The sequence below is a fragment of the Clytia hemisphaerica genome, unplaced genomic scaffold (assembly GCF_902728285.1).
Source record: "Clytia hemisphaerica strain Z4C2 unplaced genomic scaffold, Clytia hemisphaerica genome assembly, whole genome shotgun sequence".
NCBI lineage: Eukaryota > Metazoa > Cnidaria > Hydrozoa > Leptothecata > Clytiidae > Clytia > Clytia hemisphaerica.
The window spans coordinates 368,264-386,228 of record NW_027103253.1 but is presented as its reverse complement, the minus strand read 5'-3'; the positions used below and the strand labels follow the sequence as shown (position 1 = coordinate 386,228).

At 40.5% G+C, this 17,965-nt stretch overlaps 1 protein-coding gene across 1 annotated transcript in view; it reads left to right on the top strand.

Moving 5' to 3' along the window:
• The first annotated feature begins 9,359 nt into the window (after positions 1–9,359).
• The window catches only part of LOC136797824 (early endosome antigen 1-like), a 40,081-nt gene continuing 31,475 nt past the window's right edge, over positions 9,360–17,965 (top strand). Inside the window, exon 1 of the mRNA XM_067054410.1 lies at positions 9,360–9,591. Coding sequence (XP_066910511.1) covers positions 9,469–9,591 — 123 coding nt within the window. The 5' untranslated portion in view covers positions 9,360–9,468. The remainder of the gene's footprint in view (positions 9,592–17,965) is intronic.

Here is a 17,965-nt window from a genome sequence, read left to right as displayed (position 1 = left end):
TGTTTTATAAAGAGAATGGAATGAGGCTCGATTATCATGTGTTATCAAATGATAACACAATTAGATTAACCTAACAAATAATATTTTTCCTCTTTAGGTCGGCTTTGCCGACCCAAACGGCACGCCGACCTAGAGTGTAAATTACGTCGGCAAATAAAAGCCGACTTCAGCTCAAGTTACGTCGGCTTTCAAGTTGGCATTGCCGAATGCCGACCTGGATTCACAGGGCTGTACTACCTGGTAGTAAATATGGGGTATGGGGTGGTTTTGGGATTTTTTCATATAGTATGGTGTACTTCAGGGGTGGGTGGGTGGGTGGGTGTCAAGTTTTGAAAAATACCTTGTAGTACACATACATGCCGCATTCAGTACACTGACCCCCCCTGGTTCAGCTAATTTCAAAAGATCTCTTAAATCTTACTGGGCTTAAAAAATTGTTGGTTTGCCGTCACCAGACCCTAGATTTTAGAGGTGGGTCAGTCGGTTGGAATTTTTTTTTTATTTTGCCGATTTATGAAATTTTTGTTTATACATTTAGGTAATTTTGAATAAAAAACAGAAGTGCTAGCAGGGAATTTACGATTCTTATGCTTGAGACAAACAAGATTTGAGTTTTTGATTTTTTATTGTTTGAAGTTTTTGAATGAAAAAAAATCTTCTTTAAAATGGCAATACAATTTTTTTAGGTCGGCAGGTTTCGAGGTAGGGTCGGTCGGGTGACAGCAAACCAACAACTTTTTAAGTCCAGCTTTAAATCAAATATAAAAAGCAAAAGATTTGTAAACAAAATTTAGTTTTCATTTATCAGTACTGTACACTTTTCTTTTTATAAGAACAATTTTATAAGAATAGTGAGGCTCAAAAATGCCAAAAAATAAGAACAATTATATTTTTTATTGATTTCTCTCTACGGGGGCGGGAGAACAATGTTTTTGTTTTAGCTTATTTTGCTGAAGTCTTAGGGGACCTAGCACAACACAAGGCAATTTTTTGGGGGAGCTAAATTGTTGGGGGGGACCTTACTTTGTTGGGGGGAGCTAAATTGTTGGGGGGAGCTAGAAACCTGGCTGAAGCTATGATAATTAACTAAACTCTCCCCTTTTCTCCTTGCTATCCCTCATCACTTTTTCATGAAAATTTGTTTTTGATCCCCCTCCCCTTGCCCCACTTCATTTTTTCGGGAGATCTCATCCGTCCCAAGATTCTGCAAAGTGGAGAGTAATCAACTGTATGAGACATTATGAATTATGCCCATTAGTATTCTTATGAACTGTATGATGCTACAGAAACATGAACTGTCTTGGACCGTTGTCCATTAGCCATGGTTTATGGCATCATTGTTCCCTTCATATTTTATAGTTTTATCCTTGTATATTTTAGATGCAAACATTCTAAAAATTACAATAAAATCACTAAAAAGTAATCAACGAATGACTTTTGTCCATGTTTGGATCAACATCACATTATTGCATTGGATGAGTGTTTTGTATCATTGACACAATGACTGTACTCTCGTGTCCCATCCCTGACTGTGGTTTCATGACTGATGATGTAGACGTGATTGGTGCAGCTGCTATATTGAATGTGCACTCCCATACACACGCTACCAACGCCTTCCAAGGTCGTGCCGCACCAATGCGTGCTCCCAGGCTTGAGCGTCCGAAGCTTCAAATGAACGCAACCACTGAGGACTGGAACGCATTCACCCGACGTTGGGAGACTTATCGCACTGGTTCCTCCATACCTAATGCAGTTGCATCTGGTCAGCTCCTTGAATGCACAGAGGAACAGCTTGGTAACATTGTGGTCAGAGCTAAACCTAACTTTACCACCCTTTGCGCTTGATGAGGCGCTCGTGACATTGAAGAAGTTAGCAGTGATTCCTGTAGCACTCGGTGTTGTACGTTCTGAACTGTTAGCTATGCGCCAGGATCCAGATGAGCCCTTCCGAACCTTCGCCGCTAGGGTTCAAGGAAAAGCAGAGACATGCGAGTTTAAGACAGTATTTGACGGCTCATGTAAGAACTGTGAGACCGCCTATAATGGTGAAGTATATTACACAGACGAAGTTATCAGGGATGTTTTGCTGAACGGAATCGCAGATGTTGACATTTGTCGCGACGCCCTGAGTGCTGATGACATCCAGGAGAAACCTGTAACTGATGTGATAGCATTCGTGGAGAACAATATATATATATATCATCAGTCACAGGGTTATTAGCGTATCGGCGAGGCAATCAACCTGACCACAGACGAGCAACTGACGGACGTCGTCGCAACCGTATGCCCTCTCCAAGCGAGATCGACAAAGCAAAGACTGCTAGCTGCCCTGATTGCCACAAAGACTTCAACATATTCACAAAGGAACCAAGAGGATGGAACCAAAAACCTCACACACGGTGTGAGTTGTGCTGGAAGAAAAACAGAGATGAGCAACGACGCCAGACCAGTCAGTCCAATGCCATCAGCGGTACCTTCGACCCACTTGGCCAGATCTCTTCGATCACCTACGGTCCCTTACCAGCGCCACCCAAGGTTGCGTCCACCTCCCGTTCGAAGCCATCAATACCACTCGAGCATCAAATATTCACCAAAGGAGCATGGAGACGAGCTCGTGTAATGTCCCATCCAACGGTCAACCTTCGCATTACCTTAGACAACCAGAAAGCTACATGTGTCGATATCGAAGCTGTAGCCGATTCTGGCGCACAATCCGATATCTGGTCCCTAGAACTCTTCCTGAAGGCTGGATTCGAGATGTCAGATCTATCACCTGCCGCCCTCTCCCTGGACGCAGCCAACAAATCACCTATTAGGATCGATGGAGTCTTCCGTGCCAGAATGACAGGTGCAGTGGAAAGCAGGAACAAAGTATCTTGCCGCTCGATGGTTTACGTCAGTCGCGATGTTAAGCATTTATACCTTTCATACGACTCCATGCTTCAGCTCGGTATAATTAATCGTGACTTTCCAACTGTTGGAGCATTTAATAACAATCCAACCAGCAAAGAATCATCTTCTTCCCCTCAGGCAAACGCAAACATGCCTGTTGGATCAATCTGTGGTGCAACCAAGAGCGATGGGGGCATTTGTGACTGCCCCATACGAACTGCACCACCTTCCCGCCCTAAAGAACTGCCCTTTCCCTGCATCCCTGAGAACAGCACTCGCATGCGTGATTGGCTCCTCGACTACTATGGGAGCTCTACATTCAACACCTGTCCACACCAACAGCTTCCTTGCATGGACGGTCCTCCCGTCGAGATCCACATCAAAGATGATGCGGTACCAGTCGCCCATCACAAAGCCATACCTGTACCGATCCACTGGAAAGACAAAGTATACGCAGACCTTGCTCGTGATGTCGCCCTTGACGTAATCGAGCCGGTGCCATTGGGAGAACCATCGGACTGGTGTCACCACATGGTCGTTGCAAGAAAACACGATGGCTCCCCTCGTAGAACCGTCGACCTATCACCACTGAATAAGTTTTGTAAGAGGGAGACCCACAATTCAGAACAACCTTTTCATATAATACGACGCATTCCTCGAAATACCTGGAAAACCGTCTTAGATGCTTGGAATGGCTATCACAGCCTTCCTTTGCGCCAATCTGACCACCACTTAACAACATTTATCACACCTATTGGTCGGTTTCGTTACAAGCGTGCACCACAAGGCTTCTTATCTTTAGGAGATGGCTACAACAGACGTTTTGACACCATCCTGACAGACTTCCATCGCAAAGAACGTATTGTTGACGACACCCTTCACCATGACGAGGATTTAACTGAACATTGGTGGCGAACCATAGACTTATTGACTCTCATTGGAAACTCGGGTATTGTCGCTAATCCTGATAAATTCCAATTCGCACAGAAGCAGGTTGATTTTGCTGGCTTTCGTATTACGCCAGACAGGATTGATCCTCTTCCAAAATATTTCAACGCCATTTGCAATTTTCCAACACCTTCATCGACAACTGACATTCGTAGCTGGTTTGGGTTAGTGAATCAGGTGTCCAACTATGCCCAACTCCGAGACCACATGGAACCATTCCGAAAGTTCCTCTCCCCACAAACACCGTTTGAGTGGAATGACGGGCTTGACACAGCCTTCAAATTGTCCAAAGAAACAATTATCGACGCAATCAAAGAGGGTGTTGAAATATTTGACCTTGGACGCCCCACTGGTCTCCGAACAGACTGGTCAAAGAAAGGAATTGGATACCTCCTGCTGCAGAAACACTGTTCTTGTCAGGTCACTGATCCCGACTGTTGTCCCAGTGGCTGGCGTATCACACTCGCGAGTTCAAGATTTCTCTCCCCGGCTGAGAAACATTATGTCGCAATTGAAGGGGAGGCCCTTGCCATAACGTGGGGTCTTGAGCAATCCAAATTCTTCACCCTTGGATGTCCCGACTTGACAGTCATTACCGACCACAAACCTCTCGTGAAGATATATGGTGACAAGAGGCTTGACAAGATCAGGAACACTAGACTCCTTCAGTTGAAACAAAGAACACTTCCCTGGTATTTCAAAATCATTCATCTTCCGGGAAAAACCAACCCAGCTTGTGACGCAACATCCCGCTACCCATCCCCATCAGACGACCAAGAAGACCTAACTGAATCGTTGGTTCTTGCTGCCATTCAACGCCAAACCAATACAGTCGCCTCCATCACCTGGGATCAACTTGTCGAGGAGACCCAGAAAGACAATGCCATGCGGTCCCTGATTGAAGCCATCCATGACGGATTCCCACCAGAGTGCCGCGATTCTCCTACCATCTCACAATTTTGGCAATACCGCGAAAGTCTCCACGTGTCAGATGGCGTAGTCATTTACGATGATCGTGCTGTCATCCCATCCTCCCTTCGCCCTGCTGTCCTCGACGCACTTCACGCTGCCCACCAAGGTGTAACAATGATGGGATCTCGCGCTCGTGCAATCGTGTTCTGGCCAGGAATGACAGCTGACATTAAACGAACGAGAAAGAATTGTCGGGAATGCATCGTCAATGCCCCATCACAACCAGCTTCAACTGTCGTGCCTTTTCCACCACCATCAACACCGTTCGAGAAGGTGTTTGCTGACTTCTTCCAAAGTGCGGGCCAACATTACCTTGTCGTTGGAGATCGTTTGTCTGCATGGTGCGACGTTTTCACCTCCCCGCATGGCTCACCGCAATCAGGCGCTGCTGGTCTGGTATCGTGCCTAAAAAACTACTTCTCTCGATTTGGAGTTCCCGAAGAAATCACCAGCGACGGTGGACCTGAGTTTATCGCCTCTGCTACTGCCGAATTCTTCAAACGCTGGGGTGTATCTCGCAGATTGTCTTCTGCCTACTTGCCTCAATCAAACGGACGTGCCGAAGTAGCAGTTAAATCTACCAAGCGTCTCCTTCGGGCCAACACAGGTCCCTCAGGATCACTCGACACTGACAAGTTTCTACTCGCTATGATGCAGATGAGAAACATGCCAGACCCAGATTGCAACATCTCTCCAGCCCAAATTGTCTTCGGCAGACCAATCAGAGATGCCTTTGCCTTCTTTAAGCACATTCGTCCCTTATGGCGGGATGCATGGGCACAGAAGGAATCAGCTATGAAGGAACGATTCTTTCATTCGATCGATAAACTGGACGAAAAGACTCTCAAACTTCCATCACTCCAACTCGGCAATCATTGCTACATCCAGAATCTATCAGGCAACTACCCCAAACGTTGGGACCGCTCTGGAACAGTTGTCGAAGTTCACGGATTCGAGAGCTACACCCTAAAGGTTGATGGATCTGGCCGGCTCACAAGGCGAAATCGTAAGCACCTTCGTCAATTTTTGCCAGTCGATCAGGGTTCGAGTCGCAAGACAACCCCACCATCGATGCCAGCTCCTCCACCGTTGCTAGCTCCAGCGCCATCACCTTCCGCCACACCACGTCCATCAATACCAACACAATCGTCCAGATCTGCTGAGCCAACCAACTACCATGATGACCCCATCACTGAAGATGCCAAAGATCCGGCGGTGATCGAGACTGTACCAACCCCGACAATTCCCCCCAGCCAAACGGGACGGGATCAGCTGAACAACGTGTCATCTCCTCAAGCTGATAAAACGCCTTCTCGTCCAACTCGTGTCAGACGACCCCCCATGAATTATGAACCTGAATCTGGTAAATGGGTTTAATTCGCCTTCGTCGAACTGGAGGGGGATGGAGAGTAATCAACTGTATGAGACATTATGAAATGCCCATTAGTATTCTTATGAACTGTATGATGCTACAGAAACATGAACTGTCTTGGACCGTCGTCCATTAGCCATGGTTTATGGCATCATTGTTCCCTTCATATTTTATAGTTTTATCCTTGTATATTTTAGATCCAAACATTCTAAAAATTACAATAAAATCACTAAAAAGTAATCAACGAATGACTTTTGGTAGAAAAATTTCTACTTGACTTTTTTTAAAAGCTGGTAAGAAACTGAGTGAAAGTAGAGAGTCTATAACCATATTTTCCTAACATCATCATCCTGCCTGGAAGGAAGTGCTTGGGATTCAAACACAGTTCATTGCGGTGCAAATCTGCTTGTCGTGGTAAAGTGGTAAAGTGGTCATTGACCTTGGTTGCTGCACAGGCGACTGAGGTTCAATTCCCACTTGCAGCAGTTCACTTTGGCAAGTGAATGAACCTTTTCACCCAGCCCAGGTCAACCAGGGTCAACCCCATGCCGCCATCATCATGTGAGGGGAATTGGGGTAGTCAGTCCAAGGTGCTGACGGGGCGCTCATTGCCAGACGATCTCAATCGAACGGAATCGACGATTGAACCAGTCAAACCAAATCGAACGCAATCGACCGATTGAAATTCGATTGTCGAATGCAATCGAATCTCAATCGAATATTACCACAATTTTCAGATTCGACCAGACGTAATTAATCGAACAGTTCGATTACCGAACTAATCGAACTTTGTCGAACTTATCGAACGACAAAAGTTTGATTAAATTCTTTAATCGAACTTTTCAAAAGTTGCTAAAATTGTGAGTATTCGATTAAGTTCGACAAAACATATTAAGTTCGACAAAGTTCGACAACGAGAAATGTTCGACAAAAAACTCCGTTCGATAAAGTTCGACAACAAGAAAGGTTCGACAAATTCGACAAAAAACTCCGTTCGATAAAGTTCGACAACAAAAAATGACCTCCTTTGGGTACTACCGTGGACGGTCCCTGGGGGTCCCGGCCGAGGTCCGGGGGGTCCAATTGGTGCCTACTGGTCAGAGGGATGTGAGGGTACACGTCTGCAACGTTGGGGGTCCTTCAAAGTTCCTCAAAGTGTTGTCAAAAGCTGGTAAAAATTACGAAAAATGAACTCCTTTGGGTACCAGCCCCGGTGGGACCAATCGAGGCCTCTACAGCCCCCACAGCCCTTCGGACCGCTTTGGATACCCTCTGCCTTGCTTTCCCTCAAAGCCAGCACCCTCCATCAGTCATCTGAAGCCTATAAAAGGCTTGGAAAGGCGGAAAGGCTTGAAAATTGGTCAAAATTGGAAAAAAATGACCTACTTTGGGTGCTCACTGGTCAGGGGGATGTGAGAGTAAACGCCTGCACCGTTGGGGGTCCTTCAAAGTTCCTCAAAGTGCCGTCAAAAGTCGGCGAAAATTGCCAAAAACGACCTTCTCAATTGAAAAGGTTACACCCCTTTCTCACCAGCAAAATTCCCCCGTGGGACCGATTGAGGCCTCTGCATCCCTCCACAGCCCCCCGTATCCCTTCGGACCCCTTCGGATACCCTCAGCCTTGCTCTTCCTCAATGCCAACACCCTCCATCAGTGCTCCGAAGCCTTTAAAAGGCTCGGAAAGGCTTGAAAATTGGCAAAAATCGGTCAAAATTTTTAAAAATGACTTCCTTCGGGTACCACCGTGGAACGCCTTTGGGGTCCCGGCAGGGATTTCCGGGAGTTCGATTGGTGACAACTGGTTAGGGGGGATGTAAAGGTACTCCCCTGAACCGGTTGGGGTGCCTCAAAGTTCCTCAAAGTAAAATGTCGTCAAAAGCCGGCAAACATTGGAAAATTGGCGAAAATTGGGAAAAATGACCTCATCATTTGGGTACCACCGTGGACCACCCCTGGGGGTCCCGGCCGGGGTTCAGGGAGGTTTGATCGGTGCCCACTGGTCAGGGGGGATGTGAGGGTACACGCCTGCACCAGCGGGAGCGCTTCAAAGTTCCTCAAAGTGTCGTCAAAGGCCGGCAAAAAGTGCAATCGAATTACGCGCAAGTGGAGCGGCCTTCAGTTGCTTGGGCTTTCTCAAATTTTTGTTCGATTAAACTTGGCAAAGTTCGATTAGTTCGATTAAGTTCGAATAATGTAATTGAACTAATCGAACTGACGAGGTCTCTTTAAAAAAAGTTCGATTAAGTTCGATTTCAGTAATTTCGACAAAGTTCGATTAAAAATACCGTTCGATTGGTTCGATTAATTACGTCTGGATTCGATTGATATTCGATTGCGTTCGATTGATTTTCGATTGCGTTTGATTGCGTTCGATCGGCGATTCATTGACCCCCGGATTGTTCATCGCATAATTTCTACGGGAAATTGAAAGTAATTTCATTCGGCTTGTGATGTTTTTGAGAGCTTGGATGTTGATTGTTGGGAAGCTGCAAGAATAAAGCCAGACAATCTCAATCGAACGGAATTGACGATCAAACCAGTCGAACAACAATCGAACCAATCGAATATTACCCAGAATTTTGACGTTCGATTGAGATTCGATTGCGTTCGACAATCGAATTTCAATCGGCCGATTGCATTCGATTAAGTTCGACTAACTCTAACTGGTTCGATCGTCGATTCCGTTTGATTGAGATTGTCTGGTCATTGAAAGCGTCTATAGTTGCGAAAATAGGCCTCCTGCAACTCAACAAAATAGAAATAGAGATGGATCAACGTGGAAAATCTCCTGACTGACCACAAATTCTAATCAAAATCAGAACACCTGTCTCCCCTTAAGCTACTTACATGCTTTCTCTTTCCATGCATATCAATAGGTGTCCGGTCAAAAAAAAACTTTAAGTCAACCAGAATCTGTAGCATGCATGAGCCATATGAGCAGTGAATCTTTTCAGAATTCTTATCTTGCTATTGCCGAATGGGAGAAAGTTTTAATCCAATCGTTAAACCGAGGAAATTCTTGTGATCTAATCTATATGCGCTAACAGCTAAATCTCTAGAATTCTCTTTTTGATAGATTGGAGAAAAAATTAACTACTCAAACTTTTACATTCTAGTTCTCAGTGCTAATCCACCATTTTTATTTCTTTTCGTGATATTTTACATGAAGCTGAAATATGTAAACAAATGGCGCATGGCTCTGATTGCCCATTTCAAAATTCATCAATATTCTTGTGAAAACAGACTTTTTTATCGAGAGCAGATGTCTTTAGTCCGATATCAAAATGGACGAGCTTGGTGATAGTCCTGCTAAAGCCATAATAGAACGAAATCGGAAAGCTAGATTGACCAGAAATGCAAAAGAAACACAAGAGGAGCTTTCCAAAATTAGCTGTAGGGTAGAAGAGGTAAGTTTGAAGTTGACCACTGACCTTTATATATCCCTGGACCAAGCTATATTCACCATTTTTGATCAGAGTTTTTTTGGAATTGGTACCCGAGAAGAAGCCATTGCAATGTTAAAAATCAATGTTTAGAAAAAGGGGTTACGCGCGCTCCAGAACGCTTAAGTACGTTCCTCTACTCTGTTTGCATAGCAAAGACATGTGAGAGTGACAAAAACAAGCCGTAAATGTCACGAATTTAAAGTTGCGAAGCGACCCAGAACCTCCTCGATTTGCAAGTTGCAAACAAAAAAATTGAATGACAAACAAACGCCGTATATTAAAGTAAGATGAAAACACTAGACACTCTCAGAGGATCTTGAATTTAAAGAGTTGTCGCAATAAACAGACTGTACCCTTATAATCATAAAGGTTGGTGAGTCCAGTCAAAGCACAGATTTGATCTGTAGCGTCATGCTTCACCTTACACCTTTACTTTACAAAATGGAGAAAGTTTTACAATAAACCAAGGAAAATATCAAAATTTCTGAGAGATGAATTTTTTGGAATACTATCATGTGTAAAAATGCTGAAAAAAGGAAGAAAAGTTTAATACAGACCTTTTGCTATATCCGCAATGTCATGTCTGAATGAATAAAAAACTCAAGCAGACTTATGATAATATTTAAAATCCACTTTAACTAATTATACATTAGTGAATTAATGTTTTAATGTTGAGTTTTTAATTATTTAATATGAAATCATAAATAGCAAAAGGTCTATTTCCAAAATATAATTCTTTTAAATAAGGGACCACAAATACAGGAAGGCCTTCTGAAGAATATGGGACATACCTGCTCAGCAAGTCAGTATATAATAAAACTAAATCTCTGAAAATCTAGGGTCAGAAGGTCAAGATCTAAAAAATTTGTGACATTTTAAAGCACCAGACTTTTTCCTCTTTATTGATGAATGATATTTGTGTCATTTTAATTGTGATATTTTGAATTCATTTAAGTTTTGAGATGAATTTACAAATACATTTTAAAATTTTCAACTTGTTCAGTTGCAAATTCAATACTATACTTTTCTATTTTGAAAAAATAGGGTCGGTCAGGCCTGCAGAACAATTAATTTGGTCTCACCTAATGCCAAAAAGAAAAAAACTTTCAAACCAGGGAAACGATTTCATTCTTCCAAAAAAATGCAAAAAAGGAAAATTCATGACAAAAGTATTACAGTAAACCATATTTTAGATGCATGCGAGGGAAAGGTCATAAGGCGTCAATCACATATAAGTTGTGTTCGCGTCATTTCCAGCCCCAAAAAGTGAGTTGGTCGGCACTAAAATCGTCGGCAAAGTGCGCTCTGAACCTAGGCAGTCGGTCAGCACTAGAATCATCGGAAAAATGCGCCCTGAACATAGGTTTGTTCGCGCGGCAAGAATTTTCAAGCGCGCTAGCTGCATTATGATCTTTGTTACATATCACGGTTGCAAAAAACAGTCGCATAGCGCTTTTTAACGCAAACAATCTTTGAAAAATTACGGACGGAAAGCTTATTTGAACTAACACTGGATGATCCAATCGGCGACTAACGATGAATGTATAAAATGCTTTGAAAAATATTGGTAAAAAATCCGATAGATTTCCCACTTTCCGACTGAAAAGTGTTGGATTTTTAAGATAGAAAGTGAGTCGGTCGGACGACGCGAACACAACTTATTTGCGATCTTTGCCTAAGTCATAATTCACGACAAAAGTTTTCCAAGTTTTAAACGCCCGATGAAAGAAATCACCAAATTCATGACAAAAGTTTTCCCAATCTTAAACGCATGCAAAGGAAAAGTTCATAGTTCACGACAAAAGTGTTCCCCATTTTAAACGCATGCAAAGGAGAAGTTCATAGTTCACGACAAAAGTTTTCCCCATTTTAAACTCATACAAAATAAAAGTTAAAAGTTACGACAAAAGTTTTCCCCATTTTAAACGCATGCATAGGAAAAGTTCATAGTGCACGACAAAAGTGTTCCCCATTTTAAACGCATGCAAAGGAAAAGTTCATGGTTCACGACAAAAGTTTTCCTCATTTGAAACTCATGCAAAGGAAAAGTTAATAGTCCACCACAAAAGTTTTCCCCATTTTAAACGCATGCAAAGGAAAAGTTAATACCGTGAGATTGGGTAACTTGCATCAGTGGAGGCTAACTTGCATAGCCCTCAAATGAATGGCCTGGCTGGTCATTAAAATACAAAGTTAAATCAAAACAAAAATGGTAGAGTAGAGCTGCGAGCAGAGCTGCGTAGTTGTATTTTAATGACCAGCCAGGTCATTCATTCGAGGGCTATGCATGTTAGCCTCCACTGATGCAAGTTACCCAATAGACCTTTTTTCAAAGAGGCCACCCTGTTGAATAATTATGTAGTCCAGCAGGAAAACAATGATAAAACCATGCATAATTATTACAATATGCATGATACAGTAATTATGCATGGCTCTATCATTGTTTTTATGGCTGGACTACATAATTATTAAACAGGACGTCCTCTTTGAAAAAAGGTCTATTTCACGGTAGTTCACGACAAAAGTTTTCCACATTTAAACGCATGTGAAGGAAAAGTTTATAGTTTGCAATAAAATTTTGGTATATGTGCGGTCTACATCCATATTCAATGGGATTAGCTAACTTTTTCAGAAGTTAACGTTCTTCGTTGGTCATGTCCTGTGCTGTGAGCGTGATGTAGAGTACCCTGCCCAGTTGGCGACCGAAATTTTTTATTTTTTTTGAAAAATCTGGCTTTTTCGTGTGCTTCCGTGCAAAGTTGGATCTTTCGGATTCTACTCGTTTTTTTTCTAAAACTTTTTTTACACAGTACGGGAAATAGGTCAAGGCAGATAACTACCAAAAGAAATTCTCCAGAGGTTTGTTTTTGTATGACTTTTCTGGGTTCAAAGACGTTCGGTCGCCAACTAGACCGGTCGCCAACTGGGCAGGGGACTCTATATTCAAGTTCAAGTTTCAAGTTTATTTTCGTTTTACGAGCTTGTTAAAAATGTATTCACGAAAACCATCAAGAGAAGAGAAAAGAGGGCTTGGAGAAACTGAATTAAAGAAACAAATATTTTGTCCCATGTTTTTCAGGGGCAATGGTGAATTTCTCTGTTGTTCACGAGAATTCATATTTGAGATGGTGGATATTGAAAAACTTCGATTAATTTTTTGTTAGCTAATAAATTCAAATACAACGTATGCGTTTTATAACTGAGAGTGATGATACAGCTACAGGTAGTGTAGACCTAACTCTTCACACAAAAATTACGGGAAACGCATGTTTGGACTTTGTACCCTATGCTGCACTCAAGCACTTGAGCCAAAGTCCCGCAAAGGCGGGACAAAAATCAGTTTTTTGAAGTTTGCAAAAAAACGCCACATAGAAGATCTTTCAAATTCAGTATGTGAATAGAGCAGTAAAAAATACAACTTTTCTATTTTTCCTTTTTTTTGCAAAAGTTCTAGGAATGAAAATAAAGGGATAATGATAATTGAATACTATCCATCGATGACCCGCGGCACTATCGTAAAGCTAGAATCGCTTCGCGTACTCTTCGCTTGAGAAAATGATTGACAGATTGAAGTTTTTCAACCGCGCAGGAGTTCGCGGAGCGTTCTCGGCTCAATCCTCGGACCGCGCTAAAAATGGTAGACTGAGCTGTGATAGATCATTTCGATGGAAGTTGTTGGAATGTTTACAAGGCTCTTGACAGAAAATAGTTTGTTTTATTGTCAATGATGACAGTGCGGTTATTAATTTTGTTAGATCTGACAAATTGATGTTTGTAAGTGCACTTTATAGTTTTGATTCCCATTGAAGAATCATATTCTGGTTTTCATGTTATTAGATGCTGGTTTAGAGCTTTAGGTCTACACTGACAGGTAAATATTCAAAATATATTTTGTATAAATCCCTTCTTTGCTTTATTTGTTAGTTGTACAGTATACTGGTCTTTTGGGTGTTGCTAGCGCTAGCCTAGGTAAGTTAAGGCCAACAACCCTCAAGTTGGAAAATCAAGGGGCAATGTTGTAGATGAATGGCTATACAAAATTGTATACTTCCCTTTGTCCTGTTGATTGGTGCTGCCCTGTCTATCTGTTTGTTTGGTGCTGTACTGTTGATGAGGTATGAAGAAATTTGACTTGAATACAAGCTTCTTTGCATTGATACTCAAAATTCTATATTCAATTCTAACATAGAATATGGTCCTTGTGGAAATAGCTCGGAGGAGAAAATTCCTCAAATTTCAACAGAAATTGCTTTGGTCATTGGTCATCGGTCCGCAACCAGTCATCTTTACGTAACTAATGGTAACGGGTGAGCATTTTTGAGCAATCTCATCATTTAAAATATAAAGCACTGAGGATCCTTCACTTGCGATCGGAGTGATCTGAGGATTTAAAAATTGATACGAAAATTGATGTCATGTAGTCATACACGAACCTTGAATTTTGAAAGTGGTTGAGCGATATACAGGAACTTAGTCGACCGCGCGCACATTATACCAAAGGAGACGCGCTGCGCGCGTAATTAACGTCTAACGATGCTACTTGAACATTATCAAACGAAATCGAAGATTAATCGAATGTAATTGACAATCAATGTTTAGAAAAAGGGGTTACGCGCGCTCCAGAACGCTTAAGTACGTTCCTCCACTCTGTTTGCATAGCAAAGACATGTGAGAGTGACAAAAACAAGCCGTAAATGTCACGAATTTAAGTTGCGAAGCGACCCCAGAACCTCCTCGATTTGCAAGTTGCAAACCAAAAAATTGAATGACAAACAAACGCCATATATTAAAGTAAGATGAAAACACTAGACACTCTCAGAGGATCTTGAATTTAAAGAGTTGTCGCAATAAACAGACTGTACTATGGCGCGCCAAAGCGGAAATAAATACTATCTCTTTAAAACAATACTATCTTCGTTTAAAACATACTATCTTTTTAAAAAAATATTATTTTCGATTAAAACATACTATTTTCGTTCAAAAAATACTATTTTCGTTGAAAAAATACTATTTCCGTTTGAAAAAATACTATTCTCGTTTAAAACATACTATCTTCGTTTAAAAACATACTATCTTTTGTAATGATACTATCTCTTTTTAAACAATACTATCTATTTTAAAACGATACTATCTTTTTTAAAACATACTATCTTTTCGAAAACAGTCTGGAAACGAGGTTGGCACGTCTTGCCTCGCTCATTTTAAAGTTTGCATGCATGACCCATGCTTGCTGGGTTGTCGGGTAGATTGTAAATGACTACCAAGGCGAAAATTTTTTCCGTCTGTGGAAACGTTTAGACGGGGGTATGGTGGTTCAATTTAGACGGGGGTTCTGTTATTATCAGTTAGGTAGGGTCAGGGTTGCTAGTAACGGCTTGTCACTGTGCCGGGTGCATACTCGGCGCCTTGGGCCCCGCAGGGTCGCTAGTAACGGCTCGAATTTCAGTCAGGTTAAAAAAGGGGTACTTTTACCCATATTACAATAACATTACCCCCGTCTTTTTTGTCATTCTATAAGTATTTACAAATTTTGTATTCTGCTTTGCGAGTGTGGCTCAACGGATAGCGCGCTGGGTTTCTGATCAAAGATTCTTTTATTTGGTGGGTTCGAATCCCGGTCGGGTCGATATTTGGAGAAAGTTTGAAATATAGAAAAGTTAGTAGAAATTAATCATCAGAAAACATGTGGGCGGATGAGGCCACATAAAATAAACACGAAAAACCAACGCCCATTACACGCCCCTCAAAATGAAAATTACACAAATTTGAATAATTGAGTCAACCAATATTCGAAAAAAGAAAGTATTTTTTAAAAAGATAGTATTTTTTTAAAAGATAGTATTTTTTAAACGAAGATAGTATGTTTACAACAAAGATAGTATTGTTTTAAAAAGATAGTATGAAAGATAGTAAAAATAGTATTATTTTTTAAAGATACTATGTTTTAAACGAAAATAGTATTTTTTAAGCAAAAGATAGTATGTTTTAAAAAAGATAGTATGTTTTAAACGAAGATAGTATGTTTACAACAAAGATAGTATGTTTTAAACGAAGATAGTATTGTTTTAAAAAGATAGTATTTATTTCCGCTTTGGCGCGCCATACTGTACCCTTATAATCATAAAGGTTGGTGAGTCCAGTCAAAACACAGATTTGATCTGTAGCGTCATGCTTCACCTTACACCTTTACTTTACAAAATGGAGAAAGTTTTACAATAAACCAAGAAAAATATCAAAATTTCTGAGAGATGAATTTTTTGGAATACTATCATGTGTAAAAATGCTGAAAAAAGGAAGAAAAGTTTAGTACAGACCTTTTGCTATCCGCAATGTCATGTCTGAATGAATAAAAAACTCAAGCAGACTTATGATAATATTTAAAATCCACTTTAACTAATTAAACATTAGTGAATTAATGTTTTAATGTTGAGTTTTTTAATTATTTAATATGAAATCGTAAATAGCAAAAGGTCTATTTCCAAAATATAATTCTTTTAAATAAGGGACCACAAATACAGGAAGGCCTTCTGAAGAATATGGGTCATACCTGGTCAGCAAGTCAGTATATAATAAAACTAAATCTCTGAAAATCTAGGATCAGAAGGTCAAGATCTAAAAAATTTGTGACATTTTAAAGCACCAGACTTTTTCCTCTTTATTGATGAATGATATTTGTGTCATTTTCATTGTGATATTTTGAATTCATTTAAGTTTTGAGATGAATTTACAAATACATTTTAAAATTTTCAACTTGTTCAGTTGCAAATTCAATACTATTACTTTTCTATTTTGAAAAAATAGGGTCGGTCAGGCCTGCAGAACAATGAATTTGGTCTCACCTAATGCCAAAAAGAAAAAACTTTCAAACCAGGGAAACGATTTCATTCTTCCAAAAAAATGCAAAAAAGGAAAATTCATGACAAAAGTATTACAGTAAACCACATTTTAGATGCATGCGAAGGAAAGGTCATAAGGCGTCATTCACATATAAGTTGTGTTCGCGTCATTTCCAGCCCCAAAAAGTGAGTTGGTCGGGACTAAAATTGTCGGAAAAGTGCGCTCTGAACCTAGGCAGTCAGTCAGCACTAGAATCATCAGAAAAATGCGCCCTGAACATAGGTTTGTTCGCGCGGCAAGAATTTTCAAGCGCACTAGCTGCATTATGATCTTTTGTCATATCACGGTTGCAAAAAACAGTCGCATAGCGCTTTTTAACGCAAACAATCTTCGAAAAATTACGGACGGAAAGCTTCTTTGAACTAACACTGGATGATCCAATCGGCGACTAACGATGAATGTATAAAAATGCTTTGAAAAATATTGGTAAAAAATCCGATAGATTTCCCACTTTCCGACTGAAAAGTGTCGATTTTTAAGATAGAAAGTGAGTCGGTTCGGACGACGCGAACACAACTTATTTGTGATCTACGCCTAAGTCATAATTCACGACAAAAGTTTTCCAAGTTTTAAACGCCCGATGAAAGAAATCACCAAATTCATGACAAAAGTTTTCCCCATTTTAAACGCATGCGAAGGAAAGTTCATAGTTCACGACAAAAGTTTTCCCCATTTAAAACGCATGCAAAATAAAAGTTAATAGTTACGACAAAAGTTTTCCCCATTTTAAACGCATGCAAAGGAAAAGTTCATAGTTCACGACAAAAGTGTTCCCCATTTTAAACGCATGCAAAGGAGAAGTTCATAGTTCACGACAAAAGTTTTCCACATTTAAACGCATGTGAAGGAAAAGTTTATAGTTTGCAATAAAATTTTGGTGTATGTGTGGTGATCTCCAATTGTCTACATCCATATTCAATGGGATTAGCTAACTTTTTCAGAAGTTAACGTTCTTCGTTGGTCATGTCCTGTGCTGTGAGCGTGATGTATATTCAAGTTCAAGTTTCAAGTTTATTTTCGTTTTACGAGCTTGTTAAAAATGTATTCACGAAAACCATCAAGAGAAAAGAGGGCTTGGAGAACTGAATTAAAGAAACAAATATTTTGTCCCATGTATGTTTTTCAGGGGCAATGGTGAATTTCTCTGTTGTTCACGAGAACTCATATTTGAGATGGTGGATATTGAAAAACTTTGATTAATTTTTTGTTAGCTAATAAATTCAAATACAACGTATGCGTTTTATAACTGAGAGTGATGATACAGCTACAGAGGTAAGGACACGATCAATAATATGAGACACCATTGTGGACATCATAAAATTGTCTAAAAATTTGTTTTGTTAATAAGTTTCTGAATTTTAATTGTCATGGGTCTAAAATTTAACAGAAGTTAGATATTACTACGTTTTTTAAATATTTTTTTTCAAAAATTAAAAAC